We start from the raw sequence: 24844 nt of genomic DNA, 5'->3' as shown, positions 1-24844 counted from the left end.
AGCATATACCCCGCTGTGCCAAGGCCCATGCTAATAGCTTTGTGCTGTCTCCAGTCCTAACCCCAAAGCAAACTGAGCCCTTGAATGTATTAAATTCATAAAGCATGCGTGCTTGTATAGTTTGTTAATGCCATTTCATTTGGGCAGTTTTTATAGGAGGAGCTGCTCAGTTTGGTTTTGTTTGCACACGAAGCGCAAAGACATACACATACTTGTGCACGCATGCAGCAAGTGCAGTCACCCGTAGGAAGAAGACCCAGGGCGAGGCCCGCACATCTGACAGAAATCCAATTGAGCGTATCTAATAGTGGACATCCAGGAGAGGAGGATGGTGAAGCAGACCTGTAGTGATGAAGAAAAGCAGAGGGCAGTTATATTAGTGAGCTAGTAATTTTTTTCTTTCTCTCCTTCATTTAAATAATATATACATTTTCAAAATCTAACAAAATATATATATATATATATATATATATATATATATATATATATATATTTCATGTTCATAAAAGAATGTCTTGACAACAGAGAGATTAATGAATTTGAAGTCAGAAACTACATTTTTTTTTTTTTTTTTTTTTTTTTTCATTAAAATTAAAAAATGCTCAAAAAGTCTCAAAATATTGATGAATGCAAATCAGGTAAGCAGATTTGCCAGAAGCTTGGAGAACTTTCTCCAATTTCTTGGTCAAAAATGACCAGTGACCAATTCAGAATGACATTAAATAATAAGTGCAAAATGTACTAAGTGTTTTAACTTGGGTCCTTTTTTCCCACTAGCTCAAAGTGTAACAAAATCGGAGTTGGTGCAAACAACGCAGTTAATGATGCATCCTAAATCTAATTTAGTGAAAGTCCTGCTGCTGTGAGACTACTGTGGCTCTAAAGCACAAATAAGGACAGGGACACCTCCACCTTGTAATGCAGGAAGGTTTTACCACATGGCTGCATTCAGTTTGAACACCTGATTACTCTGCTCTGCTTTATGATGCCTGGCGTGTGCAGCTCAGCTATTCAGACCTCCACCTTGAGAGCAGAGATGAGAAAGACTTATGCAACTTGATTACCATATATTTATTGTCCTCACATCTGCACATTATCATTGGGTGTTGACTACACATCTCTTGTCTAAAGGTTGTAACCCTAAAAGGCAATATGCACAACAACATAAGATACTAGGAAGAGAGCAAGAGGGCAAACATTTACCAAAGTGCACCAGCACTCTCATTCTGCTTATAAAAGGTGATAAAAAAAATCTATCTTTACAAGCTTTGAGAAGGAAACATGTTTTTTTTTTTTTTTTTTTTTTTTTTCAGCAGTATTGGACTAAAATGATGAATGGCAGATGATTTGAGAACTTTGGATAGTTAGATCATCAAGTAACCCATGTTAACTTAAGGAAATTCTGTGGTTGGTCATTGTATGAAATAATAGTCTTTGAGCATCACATAATGAGAACCACTCACTTACAAAAAGATGTGGGTATGTGAGGAATGAAATGGAAAATGCAGTGTGTTCCCAAAAGAATTTAACTTTAACAACTCAAACTTCTTGCATTAAATCATTTTCCAGTTGCTAATCTTCGAAGCTGCTCAAAAAATGAAGATGAACATTCAACCTTTAGTGTAGTACAAAAACCCTAGGTCTAATCATTGGGTGCTATCTATCTAGTTAGAGGACAGAGACAAGTTGAACGATTAAGATACACAGTGTAACCAATGAATAATTTTTCTTAATAAATAAGTGACAATGTGTAAAATCTTTGACAAACTGTTTGAATAAGGGTTCTGTGTCTCTCTTTAAGGTCATAATTCTTTAGAAGGTGGGGAGCACTAAAGCACTGAAACATTTTCAGAACTAGCAAGCGTGTGTAGGTGTGAGCTGGTCCTAATTGTTACTGAAAATCTATTCAGTTTTAAACGACTCCTCCGTCACCTTCTTAGTGTTTCCCTCTGCTTTACTGTACCAAATCAGATTCTCGTTTATTGCATAGTTCTCGTGTGAAGAAATTGTTGCCATGAACAACCAATAGTCATTCCATCATTTCAGAGATAAATTTATGACACAAAGGCCTTCATTTAAAAATAGTTTAAAAGAGAGCTCTGAATAGCTTCAATCACAGTAATTTGGCATTCATCTTCCTCATGTCCTTTGAGCTGTAATACCTTCCTTTCAAACTGGAGACTGTCATTTGCATTTTCAAACCCCTTCTACAAACTGCACTGAGAATGTAACTTATTTTATTTTTGTAGGTGTGTAAACATCTTTGGTTAAAATCTAAATTCTAAAATTTACTAAACTCCTTGACCTCATTATGGAAAATTGTTAGAATTACTAGCTTTGTACATAGACATATTTCCACAGTTCTTGTTCATAAACCCTTTTAGGTCCTATCAGTTTAGAAAGGTAGTATTTTGAATAAAGCAGAGCTAATCAGAGGGTCAGATAGTCGTGTCTTGACCAGGTTAGCCAGAAGCTCAAGTTATATAATATCCCTTAGCATGATGCTGCCACAACCATACTCTTTTACTGAAACCAAATCAAGGTTTCCCCCAGAAAACTTGCTAAGCCCAGTGGTTGGGTGATGGGGCAGTCATTCATCCAGCAGCCTGTCATGTTTTTGAGTTAAAAATTTTTGAAAGTTGACAGAAAATTTGAAAATATCACTTGATATTTATGTGTTATTGAAAGATTGGAAGATTAATACCTGAACACCAACTATAAAGTCTTTTAAAAAATCCAAACATTTAAAAAAGATTTAAATAAATAAGCAATGCTTAGCCTGGTGGGGGCACAAGTAAAGCCTGGTGGCCCGCCAGGCTTATAAAACAATGGGGGAAACCCTGCAAATAAAGATCTGCTCCTCAACCATAGACGGGTCACATTCCAGGTAGATGTTGGCTTCCTGCAGTGGTGCCGTCAGATTATTCTCCTCAGTTTCTCTGATACTCTTATCAGTATGTGACGGTGTTCCCTGGCTGTAAGTTGCTTTAAATAAAATGGCGTAATAAATCTAATTAGCAGTAATGTTTGTGATGCTGATAACCATGCTCATTACTGTTAGTTAAGTTAAACACAGACTTTGTAGCATGCTGATATTAAGACTCATTCCCGCATGACTTGTGGTTTAATAGAAGCTTGTATGTCATTGTACCTTATTTAAAGTGTCAGGTATAATGATGGGAACATTTTAGAATCCTGATTACACACTTTGTCGTAAACTATTATGAATCTTCAAGTTTGGAATTGGATGGAGAAAAAAAAAATCCAATTTTCGACTGTTCCACAAAGTGATGAATAGCTCTGCACCAAAGTTTACAGAGTTCTTTATTTACCTACGCTCCAGCTTTCTGCCAAGTTGTTTCCAATTCTCTGTGGTATTTTTTTTTTCTTTTCTGTGCTCTTGATGATAAATGGCAGAGAGCACCTATATTCATCTTTAAAATTTTACCTTGCTGCTTTACAAGAGGAACAGGGAGCACAGTGCTTTTAGGTCAATCTGCTGATAAAAAAAAACCTACAGTTAACATGTAAAGGAGCCCATATTGTGTAGATATTTAACAGTATGCATTATGCAATAGCTGATTTACTCACCTCAGGTTTAGAAAACACAGTTTTGAAGTACAGGTTAAGGGTGGTAATTTGTAAGGTTTATATGTTTTGTTCAGGTTGCAATTTCTCTGCATTTCAAGTGGCTTATTGATGTTATACTGATCACACTGAGCTGCTTTTGAATTCGAGTTGACTGCCATTTCTAACAGTGGTCACTTTGATCCAGACGTATTTGTAGATTGTCAGCTGGCATCAATAAACAACTATCCCTTTTTAAATGCGCCACTTAAATTTTTCTGTATATTACAGTAGAGTGTTAAAGCTTGTGTTTATGTATTTTCTTTTACTGTACATCCTTTTATGTAGTCTTAGTGTCATTATTATGCTTTTTTGGACGTGCCACTCACAATGGTCTGTGTGACTACAGCAGGAGGGGCGACTCAGGGGGAGGAGTCGGATGTTAGATGAAAACCCAGACCTCCTCGCTTTCAATGACAGGCTATTGATCAGGATGGCCACCACTCTATTAAATCATATGCAGTATATCTCTTGCTGGGGGATTATTGAGCTATTGACATTGTAGAAATTTAACAATGGAGATTACAGAGCCTGTTTCCTCTTTGGTTTGATGTATGGCGTTTATCTTCTGTATCATTCTGCTTGGACAGGTTGGATTTAGAAGTGCTCGTGTACCATGTCTTGCATTATTTTTGCAATGTCATTTTACTTTACACTCACACAAAGGCCTCCAGCTACCAGCAGCTGAATGCATACTTATTACATAAATATTTTTATTTATGGAAATACTATTCAGACTTCAACCTTCAACTATGTATTTTCTTTTTTTTTTTTATTCAAAACCATTTTGTTCCAATATAATTGAGATTTAGCTCTATCAAAGGCTAAACGTGCTTTGAATAATTTGTCAAATTAGAATTATAGTTTAAGGTAAAACTAAACTATAAAAATCTTAATGTTATTCATGTACTGTAGGTATGTTAATAGTTAATTAAACTCACAACTAAAGAGCTAAATATATAGATCGATGATTTCTACATGTTATTGAGATATCTATATTGTAAGATTTATGAAAATGTTCATAATTAATTAAAGATACAATAATTTGTTTAATATATGCATCTGCAAATGTATACAACTAAATATTTGTTTAACAACGTATTTATTGAATAGAAGTACTGTCTAACATTGTAGGTGTTTTTAGTGTCGACACTAATTTTTTGGTTACAGAAAATAGTCAGGAGTGTCAGAGGGGTTTTACACTCACACAACCTTAACAGAATAAAGTGTTTAAATTTGCTGCACAGTTGTAGTTGCACTTTTGAAAGTTACCTCTCACTTTATCAGCATTGCAATTACAAGTTCCCACATTAGCAACCAGGTGAGGATGAACATGTTGTTAATCTCTAAAGGTAGGAACAACAATTTGTTCAGCAATTTATTTTAAACCATTAGCCTATAAGTGAGTACCAGGAAGGATGTTGTTGCCCCTAAAAATAAGGGTTGGAGACAACAATGTAGAAATGCAGCTGTGGGATTCCTTTGCGCAACATGATCGGTTGTTTCGTCTATAAAAGGAGCCAGAGGCAAAATGCAGGATTATTATTCCAGCAGTCCTATGACGCTCTGGCGTCTGGAGCCTCTGTTGTGAAGCCATTTTATGTCTGCCAAGACCACAGTGACAGTTCACCTCAGAAGCGTCATCTGACTTTAATAGTGCCTGATAAAGACGTCTGTGCGGTTTGACAGCTGCCTTTGCCTTTGACGGGGCCTACACTACTGTAATTAACCCAACTTAGCAGTCTGTCATGTTTTCTCTTTCTCCATCTTTTCATCACTTTTTTTCCCCCCTTCCTTTACAGCAAGCACTGAAGGAGAACTATAGGCAGAGGGAGTTGGAGGAGAAGCAGAGGAGAGCACGGGCCGCAAAGGAGAAGGCTGAGCGTGAAAAGCAGGAGAGACAGCAGAAGAAGAGGAGGTTACTGGAAGTCAATGCAGGTAAAGACTGTTCAATTTACTTTGCCTGTCAACTCCTCGCAAAGATAAGGCCTTTACAGAGAGCTGTGTGCCAAATCAATCTTGTTACAAATGGTGTTAGAGATCATTCAAATACAATGACTCTCATTTATCAAACAAACAAACATGTCTCATTTTAATGGATTACAGGAGACATCTGTTTTCTCACAATGCACTGTTTGTCTTCTGAAGAACAAAAAGCCGCATCTGTAGAAAATAAATGTGTGTGTAATTTGATTGATTGCACATAATTGTACGTAGACATTTTTGCTACTTGTGTCGTTAGGGCAAGCCGAAGCACTGTGCAGGCTGGTACATGCCAGATTAACCCATTCACACATTTTATACAGTGAAGGTCAAACCACTGACCTTCCAGTTGGTGGAAAGCGTACTTCATCTTCTGAGTTATAAACGGTTCATAAGGTGGGATTACACATTAAAAGGAAGAAATTTGAGTGTAAATCACACTGTCCGCATCTTTCAAATAACAAAATTCTGATCTAATAATTTTTTCCAAGTGTATTTACAAGACATAATGAGAACACATTTTTAGATGTTAGGCGCGGTCAGTCTGTCGCTGTCCGTTATACAGTCATGTTTCAAGGATCCTCTAGTGTGGTACTGGGTTTATAATTTTGTTTATGATTAAATAAAATAAGATCTTTTGAAGAAATTATTGTGAAGCAACACAATAATTTGTGTAGCTTCACAAACAAATTATTGTGTGAACTAGGATATATGTGACAACCCTAAACAACATCTGAACAACAACATGCACAGATGCTGAAGCATGACAACACACTAAAAACAGCTGATTCTGTTTAATAGTGCATTTATAAGCCAAAAATCCAACGTCGGGCCAACATTAAAGATTAAAAGATCAGAGAAGTTCATCCATCTTAAGAAAATTCACACATTGCAGGTTATTGGGTCTAAAAGAAATAAAATACAGTCTGATGGAAAGCTTTGTTAAATTATCCACATGTATAGATTTGTCAGATCTGTTTCAGATAAATCTTAATAGAGGCTGGAAGCTTTGCTAAGAAAAGAGTAACAGCTGTAGGGAAAAAAAACACAAAGCAACAAAAACAAACACACAAAAAAAAAAAATCCAACAAATCATGATTGGTAGCTTATCAAGTGCAGTGGTTTAAAACAATTATGCAAAGAAAAGTAGGTCAGAATTTCTCCACCGCAATGTAAAAGTTTTTGCCAGTGATTGCAGGCACTTCATGGCTGTTGTTGCCACCAATTACTTTTTCACACAGGGTGAATTTGATTTTGATGGCCTTTTTCCTGAAATAAAAATCATTCAAACAGCTCTTTTGTGTAAATATGTAGGAGAACAAATACTATTTCAGGGCATCAAATATCTGCTGGTGAAAGTTGGGCTTCAGTCTTCAAAAAGGTATTGGTGCTGTAATGTTGCTAAAATTACAATTGATGTTAATATTTTTGTAAAGGCATTTTATTGACCAATAGAATGTTGTTTTCCCCTAGTAAAGAGGTCTGATTCAAAATGCAGCAAAATGGCAATAACGTAACCAAAAGGGGAGGAAAAAAAAAAAAAAACTTTGGCATGTGGTGAAATTACACTTGCTTTATGATAATCTTGATTTTACATTTCACTATTATAACACAAAACTGCAGAACGATGAACTTACTGAACACCCCACCTTTCTCTCTGGAAGATTTTCTCTAGCTTTTGGCTGAGAATTTGCGTCTACCTGCTAGTTGTTTTTTGCCCTGTTTTGCTTTGGAAAGCCAGAAGCTAGTTTGATGCCAAATCCAAGGCTGGCAGACCAGTTGTATCAGGCAGAGAGGCCTGAACGAGTATTTAAGGTTGAAAATATCCTATGCCAGTCAATTTAGCACTCCCGTGGAAGTTAGTGAACAGGTCAGAGTACTGTTGTGGCCATACTGTCCAGTCAAACCATGCCACATCTTGGCTACAACATAAAAATAAACATCTGCCTTGTTTCTGTTTCATTTGGACATCCTGTATCAACTGCCATTCGGCACAGATTGACTGAAGCTCCACTACAATTGGCTTTTATGTCACAGTTGAACTTCAAATTAGCATTTTATTGTACTGCTCAAGTCTTATGGCAGTCATTTAGTCAGTATCTCTTGATTTTTATGTTAATTTCTTACCTTATATAAGCGAAGCACAAACTTTATTAGCACCAACTTCTGCATTTCCGTCAAACCTTTTGATTTGCCGTATCGTAATTGTATAATTGCAACTTTTCTTTAATCTGGAAATGAAAAGTTTTAATAATTACTGCCTCATTTTTTTCAGTAAGTCAACAATATTTTGGAGAAGCTAGCTTAAGCAGATACACAGGATAAACAGACACAAAGATTTTTTATGCATGTGTTAGGATACATTTACTGTTTTGCAGTTAAATTAATTCAGCAAGACAATTTAATATTATTTGGATATGTCTTTAAAAAAAAAATAAGCTGCTGTCGATCAGTTATAGACTTAAGAAAAGTATTTTTGTGTAAAACTTGGTTATCACTGGTACAGTTTTCTTTCTTTTGTTTTTCGTTTACAACAGGATGTATTTTTTATTATGGAAGTGTATGCACATTTATATCTAACTTTGGATTATTACATTCTTAGAATGACGTACTCTATTTGGTTGATTATTAGAATTGAGTATGTTATATTATTTCTTTGCATGTAATTTGATGATGGACTATGATAAAAGCTATTATAAACCTCCAGAGGTTGCATGTTATTTTATTTATTTATTTATTTTTATTTTCAAATTTTGGTTTGACATTCTGTTGTTTTTTAATGTGCACAATTAAAACAAACATCTTCTTTTATAATTAAATGAATTGAAGAATAAATTGGTATACAATAACTGTACATTTTCCATGTCTAACATGGTGATGTTAGTTCTTTGTCTTGACTCAAGGCTTTGATGGTTTTTCATATTTAAGAACACAGTTACCTTCAGTTTTTGGAATAAATTTTATTGAAATTTTATAAACCTTTCTCTGACCTTAAGCAAAATGCAGCATATTTGACGTAAAAAGACCCCAATATAAAGCACACACGTAAGGGATCAACAAAATGATTAGAAAGAAAAGACCCTGTTTTCAAGTGCCTTAGTCAGAATCCTGACCTTCATCCAACTGAGTTGCTATGGCATAACCTTAGGTGGGCTATTTGACATTATCAAGGCGTCCCAGAAATACAAGTAAAAAGAAACGGCTTTAAGGAAAGAATGGTCCATAAGTCCTCTTTATTGTTGTGAAAATCCCAAAAGCAGCTATAGAAAAGTGCTTCTGAAGGTTGTTTCTGAAATATGCGCCTCTATGAATTACTAAACTCAGTATGTCACCTGTTTCTCTGCCTCTTTTGTGAGTGAAAAGTTTTCTTATAAAAGAAAACAATAGCCAAATACATTATTTGTGTATTATTTGTTCAGCCAGATTGTGTTTGTCCATGTATAAGACTCAAGTCAGCATGCATTGTGTGGATAATCAATTCCAAAATCCTGTCAAATGGAAAGAACTCAAAACTCTTGCTCCCGTCGGCCACTATGGATTGAGTATAAACTATACTTTGATTTCCACTGACTGATTATTAGAGCTTTCAAGTTGTCAGCTTGAGGTATTGCCTTTGAGGTTAATTATGCACTTTAACATTTAAGGCATATGAAATAATGGGTATCCAAGATTTTCAGTGGGGGTTTTTTTGTTGTTTTTTTTGGTTACATTTTCACATATAAATGTTGCATGACTTGAGTCGACCTCAAATCACTCAGATTTGACTGTTTTTTGACGGAGCAGCGATGAGAACTTTTGATTAGATAATGTTGCTTGAAGCATCCAATCAAAATGCATTCAGTGAAGGCAGATGTAACAAACATTTATTATTTATACTGGTTATATGTTGAAAAATTCTCTGATGATTTTGTAAGCTATTTGAAATCTATGAAGTTGCAACCAAATGCCCAAAGAAACCTGCCTTTGATCTCAAGACCAGAATCCAAATTACCCTGAAAAAATGATGATATACCAAGCTTTTCAAGCCGTGTCTTAACAACAGTTTTGGTGAACCATAGTTAGATACACTGCTTCGTTCTGGAAATACCCGGTGTAAAATTAGGCTGTTAAAGTCAGCATTTTGTAATTGTATTTACCATCACAAATTTTCCTCATCAAATAACGTCTTTGTTATGTTAGTTAGTTTACTGTCAACTACAATAATAATCTGATTTCAGCACTGTAAACCAATGAAATAAACCAAACCACAAGGGAATTTATTCTTTATTGGCAGTGTCAAAAGTAAGATTTTATAACTTTTATAACATTTTTACATAACTGACTGTTTCAAATCAGTTAAAAAAATATCAGATATTCACATATTGTAAATGTTAGTATGAGAAGCAAAGTTATTAAAGATGTTTCAGAAGATTACAGATGTTGCGGCCGTCTAGATTCCAAAACCAAACATTTCCAACAGAGGCCGTGGGTGGCAACAGGTGGTTTGATTTTTGCACGCACTTCCGACTTGATTGATTGAAAAAAATACATGTGCTTTAATTCTTGTAAAAATATCGACAAAATAATTACTAAAAATATTTTACAATTGAGTTGAAAACAAAAGCTAGCTTAATCTGACATTTCAAGTTCAAATGGTAGTAAAAAATGGATCATTTTACAAAAACCTCACGTCATCACACCGGACATTTGCCAAATAATGTACCTCCACCAAATCAATGGGAGGGTCTAATAATTACCAAAGAAAACTAAACAATTACAAAAATTAATTGCAGATTTCGGTTCTAAACTAACTTAAATATATATTTAACTGCCCAAAGAAGAAAACTAAATTGTTAGAAATTACAATTCACAAAATTTTGCATAAATGGCCACAACAGATATGTTGTTAGTATTTGACAGAAGTTTCTTCTATATGACTTGAGTCAGACATTTTGTATCCCTCCACAAGCTTCTCACAATAGTTTGGTGGAAATTTGGCCCATTGTACCTGATTGAAGCAGTGTAATCATTAGTCACGTAGATGAAGACACACTCACCAGCTTTAAGTACCATCCTCATAAGGTCTTTTGCTGTTGTCCTGAGGTTGATTTGCATATTTCACACCAAAACATGTTCGTCTAGGCTGGTATTTGTACTGTTTGAACAGACAAACAGGACAACTTCAGACACTGAGAAACTCTATTGAGGGAGAAGCCAGACCTTTTTGTGTTCCACAGCTCTTTTCCTGATGTATTGGCTGATTTTCTTGAATTTTCAATGATAAAAGGAGAAGTGTGGCATAAGTGTTGCCTAAAAATAAACCCCACAGCTGTCTCCATTTAACATGAAGGTTAATTAGAAGCTTACGACATTATCATATGACCTTTCCCTGTTTTAGTGTATGTAAACTAAATGTGAAGAAATTCTCTAAAATATTATTTTTGCTCATTGTCCTGGCATGGAAGATAATTTTTTTAAAACCATAACTGACATAAAACATACAAAATGTGATTCTGATTTGGCGCTAAACAGGAAATGAACGGTTGTTTTTTTATACAATGCAAATATCTGGTTCTGAATGTGTTCCATGTGCACATATGTACAGATACATATGCATACAAGGGCAGATTGGATGAACTAAATTTGTGATTGAGAGTTGGCTCTTCACTGTCAGCCTAGGACAGGATTTACTTAGTCCCTCTCAAACACACTCCCTCTGTCTGTCTCTCAGCCTATTTATTAACTAAAGAGCTTTCTCTTTGTTTGTCGGGAAGGATTGTCCTCAATGGAGATTTTCTATGTAATCATCTGATTATCCATCAATTCCCTAAAAAGCCTCCGAGAGGCTCTGTATCCACATTATGCTGAAGGGCACAGCAATGAGAGACAAGAAGGGAAAGGGGAGGGGTTTCAGGAGGTAATGATCAAAATGGATTTTTGCTTCCTTACCTGCGACAAGTATCTGCATTTATTTTGGTTTTACTTTTGCCTGCTTATGCATTCTTGAAATGTAAGACCATTCCCGCTTCATTCTCATTTTCCAACACCTTTTACCTGCCAGCCTGAGCTTCTACATACACTATAATGTGCCGCCTGGATTTGCCATCAGTGTGTTCAGGCAACTTGAGAGAGAGGGAGCGTCAGCTTGTGTGCATTTGCATAGAGCCCTATGGAGATTGAAATTCAGATTGAATAGGTGTTTTTTCCTCCTCCTCAAGCTGTGCCTGGCTTGTGTATGACAAATCTGTTGCATTAACTCCCAGGGTAGGCCAGGAGCAGAACTGTTTGTGGAGCGACAAATTACACATCAGAGCTTTATTTAACATTCTCTACATGGCTACAAGCGATGAACTATTAAGATGTCAAATAGAAGAACAGCACGACATGCAACAATGCATGCAAGGATGCTAAAAATATTCGAGGAGCATGAGAAAAATGAGCGAAAGGAAAGGTCCATTCAAGAAGCGGCATCTGTGATGCTTTCGGAAGCGTAAGGTAGAGAGGCTCATGCATTCATGTGTGAAATGGAAAAAAAAAAAAAAAAAAAGCTGACAAGGTATTAAATGGCAGCTTTGAAATTAAGAAAAGAACAAGATAACAAGAGTCTGTCAACAGATGAGATTTATTAAATGTCTTTCTTCATTTTAATCCAGAATGTACTTACGTCCGTTTTTCTCTCAAAAAGTAACCCGTCTAGTAACAAGCCATGTTAATAAATACAAAACTGACTAAATCTTCCAGTTAAACAAAATCCAAATACTTTAGTCAAACACTGCAAAGCCACTTGTTTTGTTTTCCTTCGAAATGTGTGAGAAATGTTTGAGGCTTATCCAGCTTTCGAAGACATTTACAGATTTTAAACAATTGAACGATTTCTTCTCATTTACATTTCACAAGTCATTTTCATTTAGTCTGACTAAATTAGAAATGCCACATTTTCCAGCATGGCTCTTTTTTACCCCATTATCAAACCGGTTCTTTTAAGCTTGGGTGTTTTCTGATGCCAATGCAGTCTAATACACCACAAAAGTACAAAAAATAAATAAATAGATAAATGAAATAAATATAAAATGGATGAAAATAATAGAGTACATTTCATCAGTATTGGATAGACTACATTAATATTATTTGGCCTGGGGTCAGCTTTTTAATTTTATTTTACCGACAGGAGTTGGCGCAAGACAGGTGCTTCATCATTTAATCTACAATAATGTTCTAACAGCTCGTCGCCTAAAATACTTATGTAGCTTCAGCATTTCTATTTCTGAATGTGGAAGATATTTGCGATGAGAAGGAGCTTCATTCGTCAACAAACTGTTCTGCTCCTCCTGTAAATGTGCAGTGTTTTGATATGACCTGTTGACAGTTTTGCCCATTAAATATGTCAGTACTGTCCCAGTTAGTTGTGTTGCAGACAGAAAAGTTTGTCCTGCCTTGAAAAATTTCCGCTTTGCTTTAAAAGTGGTATGATTTAAAAGTGTGTTCTATGTGGGGCTCACTCCCACACAGTGTAAAGAGATGATCAAATGATGTGGCAGACAATACAGCCTCTTTCATATGAACACCATTGCATCATTGGACTGTTTGGGAATATCCTAAATTATTAGTTAATAAAACTTTACACGGTCAAAGTTTCAAGCCATTATTTGGTGAAAATGTCTTATTTCATTTCTAACCAAGAGTATAGATTTACAAGCAGATTGTGTTCTGAAGAACCCTTGAAGTTTAATTAAATTTAGATACAAGTTCAGTCGGCAAGGACCTTTTTGTGTGTGTGTTGGCTTGTTTTTGTTTTTCCTTCATAGTGCTGTCCCAGTCTTTTATTATGTGACGTATTGTTTTAATGTATTTGTAGCACATTGATAATAAAATCTAAATGAATAAACCAAATGAAAATGTAAATTTTAAAATAATGTGAACAACGTAAAATGCAGCTATGCAAGTCACACATGGAAACGTAAGGCAGCGATTTAAAAATCATGGCAGCGCAAGATTCAACCAAAACAGCTCGACAACTCTGTTGGTGCAGCTTACCTAAAATCACTGACAAATACATCAACAGCAGTTATCAGGAGTTGAGTTTTGAGTTTAGTTGAGGGCTGAAACATTTTTGCCTCAGTTTAATAAATGGGATTTCAACTCTGAATAATTAGATGTTTTCAATTTATTTCTTCCTTTTTTTTCTTTTTTTTTGAGAAAGGTCTAACAAAAATGCATAAGGACATTTTCTTATTACTGTGGTGATAGTGATCAGATGCAAAGTTCAGGTGCTGTTGAGTTCGTCCCTGTCTTCATAAAAAATGACTTGCTGCTTGTTGGCAATATATCAGTTAAGTCCAATAAAAGGTATTCACTAAAGTAGAAGAAAGACCGACTGTCTTTTTGTACCATTTGTCTTCCAAGTGTCTCAGAAAGACCACAGTAGTGTGTCTGCCTTCATTGTACTCAGACATGTTATTTTCTCTCTCCACAACTTTGCCGTCTCAGCCCTGTTAACACCGTTTTTTGTTTTTTTTTTTTCTTCTTCTCCCCCACCCCACTTTTCTTGTCCGGCCCACCTCAGTTACACGCTGGTGGTTACAACTCGGTCATTGTCCTGATGATAAGTGCCACGTGCTGTTGAGTGAAGTGGCTGGAGACATTAGTCCTGGACTGAATAGAAAGTAGACAGCGACACACAGACTCTTTGTCCAGACAATAGAAAAACTCCGCCCTGAACTGGCCCTGATTAAATAGATGGTGATTGAAGTTTCACTTCAGACAGGAGGGTAGCTGCAGCTCCTTCTCCCCCTGAGGTGAAGGTCCAGCTTCATCTTGATTTTGCTCCCTTTTTGTATCATTATTTTTAAGTAAACCTATTTTTTCGGTAGATCTGGCCCCTGCCCATCTACACTTACACTAGCACATTAATCTGTATATACTGTATCCCAATGCTTTTTTTTTTTTTTTTAATTGAGTTTGCCTTTACACCCTGGGCATTTATTTGCTTAGGTGTTGGAGCCTGCTATTGGTTTGCAAAAACAAAGTTGTGAACATGAGGTAAACACCATTCATACATCTGTAACAGTTAGAAGGTTGTCTTTTTTGCCATGCTTAAAGCATGTCTCTATCTAAATTGATATCAAATTATGACAGCCTCCATATCAACTCCAAAAAGAAAAAAGAAAAAAAAGAGTTATTCACATCAAAGCACCAATCAGTAGCTTAGCTGTAATGGTTTGAATATCTCTTTTTGCTGATGTCCTTCTCTCTGGCCTCTTTTTTTTGTCTGAGTTCTCAACATCACGTCCTTTCACAGACTGAAGGGCTGTTTCAAAGCCATTTCACAGCAGCTAGCTTGACTAATACTCTGCTGCCATGTGTCCCTCCACCATTACTACCAATGTGACACGCCTGTGATCTTTCAGTTAGTGAAAATGTGGCATTGAGCATATAAATATGTGTTCTTTTGGTCTTTACCTTTTGTCTGTGTTCTGTGAGGGAGTTTTGTGTCGCAGCCGGTGTGAATTCCTTCTGAGTCGAGTGTAAAATTGGACTGTTTTTACTAGCATATATTCCTAAGGCAGGAGATCTGCGAGGGCTTCGTTTTTCCTCGCCTCCAGAGGCACACAAAACGTTTCATGTTCTTGAAAACTGGAGTCAAACGGAGCTCTGCACAAGAAGGTGCTCACTGCAGGTTGCGATAGATTGATCTGCTCTTTTTTTTTTTTTTGCTTTCTGTGCATGCTGTCTGTATTTTTTTTCGCATGTGTGTGTGTGTCTTGTGGCAAATTTTAAAGCTCAGTGCCTGTGATAAATTGCAGCAGCAGTGGAGACAAATTTGAACGTCGACGAGTGTTTGGTTTGCTCAGGAATTGTAGCTGCCTCTCTACTCAGTGTAATGATGAAGAACTAGGCACGTACCAGCAAAAGGGAGGAGTGTGAGGGCTACAAATGAAAAACACAAAAATGTGCACAGAGGACCAAGCAGACAAGGAAGTGGGTCATTATAAATTTGTGCTGGTGTTTTCACAACTCTGTGTTGGGATTTAGTATAACCACCTCCTAGTACCAAGGGGACATTCTGCCCTCAATACAGAATCTTAAGTATAAAGGAGTGTTGATGTCAAGGGACTGTGCACGTTGGTGATTGACAGGTTTTGTAGGTCTGCTTTGTGCACGACACAAGACAAAACTTTCAGTTTGGAGGCTACATTGTACATTTAGACTTTGGTGGTGATAGCTTACGTCTCATAAAAGATTTAAAGGAGTCAGGGGAGAAGCTTGTAGGCATCTCAGAGGTCAATAACTCACTCCAGTTCTGCCCTCATCAGCCTTGAGCAAACCTGTTACCCTATATCGAAGTAAACACCATAAGTCTCAAATGTATGTTTAATTTGGAGTCATTTTATTCATGTATAGAGGAAACACTCTTGATGTTGCTTTGTTCTTAACAGATCTAATTCATTTTGATGGAAGGCCTTAGTAAACAGCTGAAACTATCAAATATTTTAATACTGAGGTACTCCGTTGAATAATTCCTGTACTAATTACATGAACAGATACACACCAGCTTTGTTCAACACGTGTGACATTCTGACTAGGTCTTCATCACAACTGTGCCCACTCAAATCTATTTGCACACTTGCATGTCCCAGCCTACCTTGCCTTGGGCATTTGTACCTGCTGTTAGGTACAATTTAATCAGAAGCAACATTTTCAATTCAAAAAGCCTTTTTACTACTTAATTATTGAATAAATAGATGCGTGTGTATATGTATACAAATGCTGACAAAGCATTTGCAATATAATGTGTAGTTCTAGTGGGGGTTGAGTGAACTCTGATCAGGACGTCGGCTAACATGACCTCATATCTGGTTCTGATTCTCCTGTCTGAACAGCCTTCAGATGTGGCGATCTGGCTTGGTAGCCATGAACGTGTGAATAGAATAAGAGCAGAAAAGATTATTCATAAAACTTAAAGACCACAAATAATAGTATAGTAAAACTCTTAAGATATAAAAAAAAACTCAGTAAGAGTTTCTATCCAGATTTGGGTGAAGTATGGGAGAGCCATCAGGCCACCAGGCTGCTCAACTTGAACCCCACATAACATCTAATTGACTGTACAGCTCTGTTTGGCCACTGACTGTTAATTTACTACTCAACTCCCTTCATCACATCGTAAACATGTCACAGATTGTTCTGTGCTTTTCTGTGCAGTTCTTGGCTTCCCTGTCACTGACTCCTTCATTTTTTGTGAAGAACTTTCATGTGTCCGAACTCATATCTAGTTCTGAAAATATAAACTAAAGACCACCATTTAACTCCAAAACATCTTACCTTGGTATGAGTTTGTTTTAATCATCTTGTTACGATTTGTCCTTCTCTCCGACTCATGCTCCCTGTGCTCTTCTTATCCTTTGTTGTCATGTTTGTTGGTTTAGCCGTTTGTTTTGTTTTTCTTTTATTTTTTTTGTCATGAACCAAAGCATTATGATGGCAAGGATCAGTCCAGTCCAAACAAAATAAGTCGATTCACACACACCAGACCCCCTTCGGTGGTCAGCAGCTCTGCTCTTCTACCTTGTTGTCTTGTCGTCTTTTTTTAAAGGCAACGCTCTCTGCTTTTCTTCTATTCTGCTGTGTGTTGAAACAGCTTCTGTTGCACACAGCATGCTCCCTGGTGCTTTCAACTCCCGGCTACGATAATGGCAGTTTAAACACAACTTTTTCCTCTTTTTTTTTTTTTTTCTCATTTATTGAGGGCTAAAATCGAGGACAGCTTTAATCTAAAATGGGGACTGTCCCCGGAAATCAGGGACATCCGGTCACCCTACTCTACTGCAGATGAGTATAGTTCAGTACCATTTGAGTTGTTTTCAGTTTAGCTCCACAGGGTTCGATGTAGAGTATTGTCTCAGACCCAGCGACTGCTGTTTTCAGAATGGGAGGCTCAAATCTCTTGGATATTTTGTTTACCGAGGATGTTTGCTTTTTCTTTATATTAGACACAATTTCCATCTGCTTTTATGTTCCTTTTCTCCTTCTCTGTATGACAGTTACCTTGAACAGAAGCATGTTGTGCAACCACAATAACCGTCCCTGAGAAACATGTGACCTTTCCCATGAAGCCAAAAAAGGGCAGCAGAACAGTATGCAGTTGTGTTATGGAAAAGAAAATTGACTCAAGCGATTTTGGCTCGAGAAATTATGTTTTATTCAACCAGTTGAGTCATTTGCAGATTTGTTGCAGTCATACTTTAGTCTTCATTATGTGTGTCTGCAGTCTGTACTGTTCTCATAACATTTAGCGCTCTACAGCAACTTTGATCAACAACTAACATTTCTTATTTTCAATGCCAAAGCCATCTGTTCTGATTCAGACTGACTGACTGTAAATTAGGTTTTAAACAATTTTCCAATATGTGATTCTTTAAACCCTGAAGCAGCAGCAGCAAACAACTACTTATATCTCCGCTTATTGATGTTATTACATGGAGCTTCTCGTTCTCTGCCGTCCTCATATGTCCTGCTCCTAAGCTGTGCTCAAACACCAGTATGCTCTTGGTGAATTACTGACTCCATCCAGCCATCCAGCCAGCCATCCATCCATTTTCTGTCCCCCCTTGTCCCTAGTGGGGTCAGGAGGGGTGCTGGTGCCTATCTCCAGTGAACGTTTCAGGCGAGAGGCAGGGTACACTCTGGACAATCAGTTCTTCCATACACATTAAAAAGCTACTGGCTGAAAAAAGAACATGCTTGGCTTATTTTGCTTACCTATTACTGGGTCACATATGGACCAATCCAAGGCTGGGTTTATTTATCATAACAGAGTTAGGTTTCATTTTAAGCTGTTTGATGTTTAAAGATGAGGTTACCAAAAAATAACCCATGACCTGATTTACTAAACTGGAATCACTTGGGTTAATAATGAAAGCTTACAATTTATTTATGACAATTAATGGTTACACCCTGATCTGGTTGCCAGTCCACCATTTGGCAGCACAAAGAATCAAGTCTAGTTTATTTGTATAGCACATTCCAACAACAGGGCAATTCAAAGTGCTTTACATGATGACACAGCAGGACTCACTGCGTACTGAGGTGGTAATCCAGCCATTTGATTCAGGTTTGTTAGACCAGGAAGACATCTAAATGTTGCACGGCAGTGGCCCTCGAGGCCTGGATTTGAGAACCACTAGTTTAGTGTGTGGCAATTATGAAGGTGGTCAATTAACCTAAGCAATGTGGTGGTGGGGAGTTGAAGTACCTAGAGAGAACCCACACATTCACACAGACACATTGTTTAAATTCAGTGCATACACCAGTACTTTTAAGTAAATAAATAAACAAAAAAGTGAATATGTGCTGACGTTTTGGCGTTCTCTTTTTCTTGTGGCTTTACTCGGTTCATTGCCGAGGGCCTGTACACCTTTCTTGGATTGCATCATGTAGAAAACCTAGAATTAAAACTTTAGCACGGTTTTTTTTTTTTTTCTTTACTTGTTGGTAGTCTTCCACTATGTTGTTGCACTCGGCATAGCTACACTTACTACAAAAATAAACTGTTGTGCTATGCTGTATGATGTTGTGTTAGAATATCTCTTCTTTTTAACATTCTCTTCCTCCTTTGTCTTTTTCAGAGAATGATGAGACAGGTGTGATGGATAGTTTGCTGGAAGCCCTGCAGTCTGGAGCTGCATTCAGAGAGCGTAGGAAGAGAGCGCCAAGACCCAGAGGTAAGTCTTATATCTCACATTTATCCCCAAATACAGACCATTAAATCTAATACTCCTCTTCTAATTCAGGACGGATGTTAGAAAATCAGTGGTTATAAAGGTCTTTTTTTTCTGTCCTTTTTCCTGTTCATTTTTGGTGGAAAACCACAATGAATGCATCCTGATAGTTTCATAGTTGGACTCTCATTTTCAGTTACATTCCAGATAGACTTAATAGTTCATGTAAAAACTTGTATTTCTTCTTGATTGTTTCTTTTTAGAGAGATTATATAGATGAACCCTGAGACGTTGCTTTTCTTGTGAGCAAACATTCTAATGTTGAGCTGTAGAATGTGTCTTTTACCACCGGGTTTGTTGCAAAAAAATAAAAATAAATCAACTGTTGTGCTATGCTGTATGCTTAGTCCATTATTTGTCCACTGCCCTCCCTACAGATAACTACCAGCAGACGGTCAGCCCCAGCTCCTTCCGCCAGGTTCTCAGACCCGTTAACTATGGTAAAAAAAAAAAAAATTAAAAAAATTGTGAAAAGAACACTTTCAAAGCTCTGAGCATTCTCAGCTTTCTTCATCTGCCATTGCGAATCTGCATTTAAGCAAGTTTTGCACGTGTCACATTGCAAATTTGTCCTGCTGTAGATATGCCCTGCTTATCTTGTGCTTCACGTCTTTCTTTTTTTTTTTTTTTTTCCTTTTACCTTGCGTACATCTTTCGAGCATTTGAAAGAAAATCGGCCTGAGTGAGTTGGTGGAGCTTGCAAACTGAGAGAGAGAGTGGTGGCAATGAGAGTTGTGTGTGGGCTGCTCTGAACTTTCTCTTGAACGTGGTGCTTTGAGTAAATTGTGTTTGGTCTTTGAATGCACATTTAATCTTTGGCATTATTTAAATTGAATATTTTTTTGTCTTGAATTTCTTTTTTTTGTGTGTGTGTGTGTGTGTGTGTGTGTGTGTGTGTGTGTGTGTGCGTGCTGACTTCTGTACAGCTTTGTTTTCAAAACCGAAGAAAGATTGTGACATAAATTAGGTGGAAACTATTCAGGAGAGAAAGCATAGCTAAAATCATACTCTCATATTTAGAGGCTTCATTTCTAAGTGAGTGTATGAGCGTCCATCTTTATTTGGATGTATATATAATTACTTTCCATGAAATCCCTGTATAATAATCATAGTTGTGAACAGATATTGTTTCATGTGTTTTTTCAGACTTCTTTTCTAAAGGGATCATCCACTAAGGTATTTAAAGAATGATCTTGTTACTCTTGTTACATCTTATTAGTTGTAATTGGAATCCCAGTGGGCTTGGCGTAAGCACGAATGAATAAAATTATTTGCGCACAATCCGCCCACATCATTGATGGGTGTGATAAAGGGTGTTGCTCTGTTGTTCTGCTAGAGTATATCTGAAATTAGATTGGAAAGGGACACAGGGGAAGGATATATGTGGGGTGGGAGGAAAGTGACGGATAGATGGAGCTGTAACAGTAGAGATGGTGTGAGGAAGATGCAGAAGGCCAGATTTTAAGGGTGAGATTGTGCAGTTGTGTGGGCGAAACAGACTGGACTTGGTCTTGCGAGGATGTGTGTGCGCAAGTGAGAGAGGGACTATAACAGGGAACGAGCTAGAAATATGTTTTATTAAGAGGAGATTAGAGTAAAAAATACAGTGCCTACTACAAACGGAGCCCCTGTTCAGAGTCCATGCTGTGAGAAGACCCCATGGTGTGGTGGCAAGGTAAGAAGGTACTAAAAGGTTGCTGACCCAACTGCCCCCTGCTGGCAGCTTCAGACACATCCTTGTTGTCTAAAGCTCAAGGCTTTTGCTTGTCACTGCAGGCATCATACTCACTGCCAGCCTCCCAAAGCAACCACAGCTAATTACTTTTCTCTGCCCAGCCCCAGCACCAGCTCAGCCCTCTCAGTGCCCATTCATCTTAATTTCCCCCTCTCTGCCATCTGCCTCCTAAATAACACTCCTCCTCATTTCCCTACCATCCCATATCCCTGCTGTCTTCTTCTATACTCTCATGGCCAGGCAATGGCCCTACCCATACATAATTGCCTGTTATTGGTATGGAGCCTCTCCGCTGCTGCTCCACGGACCCCCTCCCTCACCCCGTTTCCTTTCTCTCTCCTCTACTCCTACAGAGATTCAGGCCTTAATTGCCCTGGGTTTAGCCACCGGAGTGAGTGAAAGCCGTATGACCCTCTTTGTTTATTTGGGAAGTCATGACGTTTAGTCAGAGGCGCAGGTTTTTTTTCACTTTCATACCACCCAGCCTAGATGTTTTAAATACCCTTTAATAAAAGAGTTTTGGCTTTTGCTGCACTCCAGGGAAGCAGGGAGGAGAATTAAGGAGTGAACATCTAAATCAGAAGATATGGCCATGAATGGAGGGGAAGATTTGGTTAAGTAACTCAAGGATTACAAAAGGCCACTCTTTACAACATTAAAATAATTTATTGTTGTTTTTTTTAAATAAGTTATTGTAATCTCTGGCCTGGCTTGTCTTCTGTTCCTCAGTTTCTCTCTCAGCCTCTTTCTTTTCTCTTGTCTCGTCGCCAGACCCACCCTTACAGCAGCTCAGCTCACTTTGACTTGAGCCAGCAGCAAAGGTGTTTTTGGCTGGGCTTGCTGTCTCCGTAAGCACACATATACAAACACAAACGGCCATAAAGGCGCACGGACACACCTGCTGACTTTAGGGGATGAAGGTAAGCAGGCTTTGGGCTGGCTGTGGCCTGGTTTAGGATAAGGCTGTGGGGCTCTGCGGCTCCTGAGCTCTCTAAATTGGATCGGGCTCCACAGAATGATGGATCGATGGTGGTTTGCCACACAGGTGTAAGATCCTTTATTGAATCTATAAAGAAGGCGACGGTTTTTAACTGTCTCCTTTTGAAAACATCTCTTCAGTTCCCACCTGGAATATCCTGTCACAACCTTTCTGTTTCCCAAGCTGCATGAAAGCGTGTACATGTGGGAGGGAATCAAACAACTACACTCCCCCCCCCACTGTTGTGTTTGACAGAGAGGAAGAGCTTCCACGACTCTTTAAACAGAGGAAGTCAGAGGACCGCTAAGAACATGTGCTGGCTGTAATAATTTTGCCCTAGACTGATCTTTTATGATGAGTAAGGTCAGGTACACTTCTTTGCTTAAGAGCAATTACCTTAAATGTCTTTAGTGACACCTGACCTAACAATTATTGTATGTGGTCTGACTCTGAACTAGAGCTTGAAATTGATGTAAAGGTCACTTCACAAAGGCCGCAAATCCTGTCACCAAATAGACAAGTTATTTTTCCCTACTTGCAGCTGAAAGCATTAAGATCTTTAGCATAAAAGCAAACCTTTAGTTTTTGTCATTTTTTTTTTCCTCACAATATGTCTGCAGAGTCAACTTTTATAACCCTTTTTACTGAATTTATGTCATATACAACGTCACCTTTTTTTTTTTTCTCAGGTTTGTATTTGATGGAGGACTAAATGGCTTTGGTGCAGATGCAAATAATACTTGAAAAAGGAATAAGAGTAATTTTAGACTCAGCCTGCAGTCTTTTTAAGGAGATGTGCTGCAGAACATTATTAGGATGAATCTGGAAGGAATGTGAAGTTGAACTGAAAGTCATAAAAAGTAGAATTAAGTAAAAGGAATTTGTTTCTTTGCAGCTCTGTGTGTTCTCTTCTTTCACATGTGAAACACTAGAAGTGAGATGCCGAAGCTCCAGAGGAATGCCGTTAGATTCTTTCCTATTTGATTTGGCCTCTTATAGACTGTGATATGTGGAATCCACTGTGGGCTAACTGTATCCTGAAGAATGTGTTTGCGCTTTTTCATTCTTCTTTCACATCCTTGTCTCTCCATATCATTGTCTATTACATAAGATAGCTTTCCTCCAAAGTTCCCAAGTCTAGTCTTTACTTTTTGACTTTGCCTCGTCTTCACTTCATCGGCTCCCTTGCCTTGCTACTTTCCCCCAGACATGACATAAGCAGAAAAGGAGCGGGGTTATTAAATCGTTTCAGTGAGCTCGAAACAAAAAAAAAAAAAAGGAGGAGCAGAGACTCTCTCCTACATTGATCTATTTCAATTGATGCAAGACATCATGGTTTCAAAAGTGTAACTGGAGAAGCTGCTGATTTATCTGCATTTAGTCACAATATATCATTCACACATCACATGCTGCATGTGCGCTTTTCATTACAGTGACAGATTATTGCCAAGCAACTTCTGTTATCAGTGTTCACTTTCTCACATAAATGTTTTAACTTTTGCATATATTCATAGAAAATAGCTATTTAAGCCGTGGTTAAAGTAGATGCACGATCAGCCTTTTTGTGATCAAAACTGATTTCTGGCTTCCTGTGATGCCTGACCTTCTAATTCTGATTTTAATGTATGCGTTTTTTTATTTGTTTGTTTGGGTTTGTTTTTAAAAAAGCTCTGTTTTTCACCTTGTTGGCTATGTGAGTGTACGGCATAATGGATGCTCCACTGTTATAATCGTAAGCAAATGAGTGGGGATTTGTAGAACATTAAGTTCTGTAGCATCTTTGAAGTATGTGTCACTTTTGATGTGCTTCCAGTTTGAATGGTTTGGTGTTCTGGGATAAGTGTCCTGGAATTAGATTTTTAATTATTTCATGATGAGGTGCATTATTTTTGCACAATCTCACTGCCTTTGTTTTGTTTTTGTTTTTTTATTTATTTTTTGTATCTTTTTAAGGTTTTTTTTGTTTGTTTGTTTTTTATCTTTTTAAATTTATTTATTTATTTATTTAGTTAGTTATTTAGTTATTTATTAATTTTTACAAAATTAAATGTATAATTTAAATGATGTGTAAGTGTCCTAAAGTTGTTGGCTATTTTGGCTGACCTAGCCAGACAGTATAGGTCAAACCATCAATTCATGTTCAAGTTTCAGACATTTTGGAATCTTAAGATCAGCGATTCTTTTATCGGTGCAGACAGAGCGTTCGCATAGTGTTGCGTGAGATTGAGTAATTCTCCTTTTGTGTCATTGCTGCCATATTCAAGTAGCAGTTTTGTAAATTTTGCAACAGTGTTGCATGTGTGTGGAGCCCGACATCTACAAAACTCATGATGAATTTTCCAGCATCTTAAATAATGCTGTGGCCCCCTGACTTTCCTGGTGATCAAGTTGTATATTCTGTAGTGTTGTTTGCCTAAGGCAGTCCATCTTCTGACGGGATTTAAATGTGATACAGAGCTGAAAGGACTATGATGCATAAGAATGGGGGGAAATGTGCTGCAAGTTGTTTGATACAGAAATTAGTTTTGAATCTAATCAAAATGAAAGGAATTTCAAGATTATCCCTATTTGTGAATCATGTCCTTAAAACTTATTGGGGTTTTTTATTATTAAATTATATGAAGTATATGTTGCTTGTTGATGTGTTATTACACATAAAAATGAGAGTAGGAAAACATGTTTTTTTTTTTTTTTTTTTTTTTTTTTTTTCCACATTTTATTTTATTTACAAAACAAGCCAAAATAAAAAAAAAAATTTTTTTT

General features: G+C 37.3%; 1 protein-coding gene across 7 annotated transcripts in view; it reads left to right on the top strand.

Annotated features, from left to right (window-relative positions):
* Positions 1–24844, top strand: part of LOC106956203 (protein diaphanous homolog 3-like) — a 170846-nt gene that overhangs the window by 93449 nt on the left and 52553 nt on the right. For 5 of the 7 annotated variants that reach the window (XM_015046878.1, XM_015046884.1, XM_015046880.1 and 2 more), the window contains 3 exons: positions 5430–5565; positions 19215–19310; positions 19745–19807. In XM_015046878.1, the coding sequence (XP_014902364.1) occupies positions 5430–5565; positions 19215–19310; positions 19745–19807 (295 nt within the window). The remainder of the gene's footprint in view (positions 1–5429; positions 5566–19214; positions 19311–19744; positions 19808–24844) is intronic. The other 2 variants (XM_015046883.1, XM_015046882.1) reach the window with 1 other exon arrangement.

The sequence above is a fragment of the Poecilia latipinna genome, unplaced genomic scaffold (genome assembly GCF_001443285.1).
Source record: "Poecilia latipinna isolate Pla-1442-1.1 unplaced genomic scaffold, P_latipinna-1.0 Scaffold796, whole genome shotgun sequence".
Classification (NCBI taxonomy): Eukaryota; Metazoa; Chordata; class Actinopteri; order Cyprinodontiformes; family Poeciliidae; genus Poecilia; species Poecilia latipinna.
Note: the sequence above shows the minus strand (reverse complement) of the source record. Positions and strands in the feature narration are given on the sequence as shown.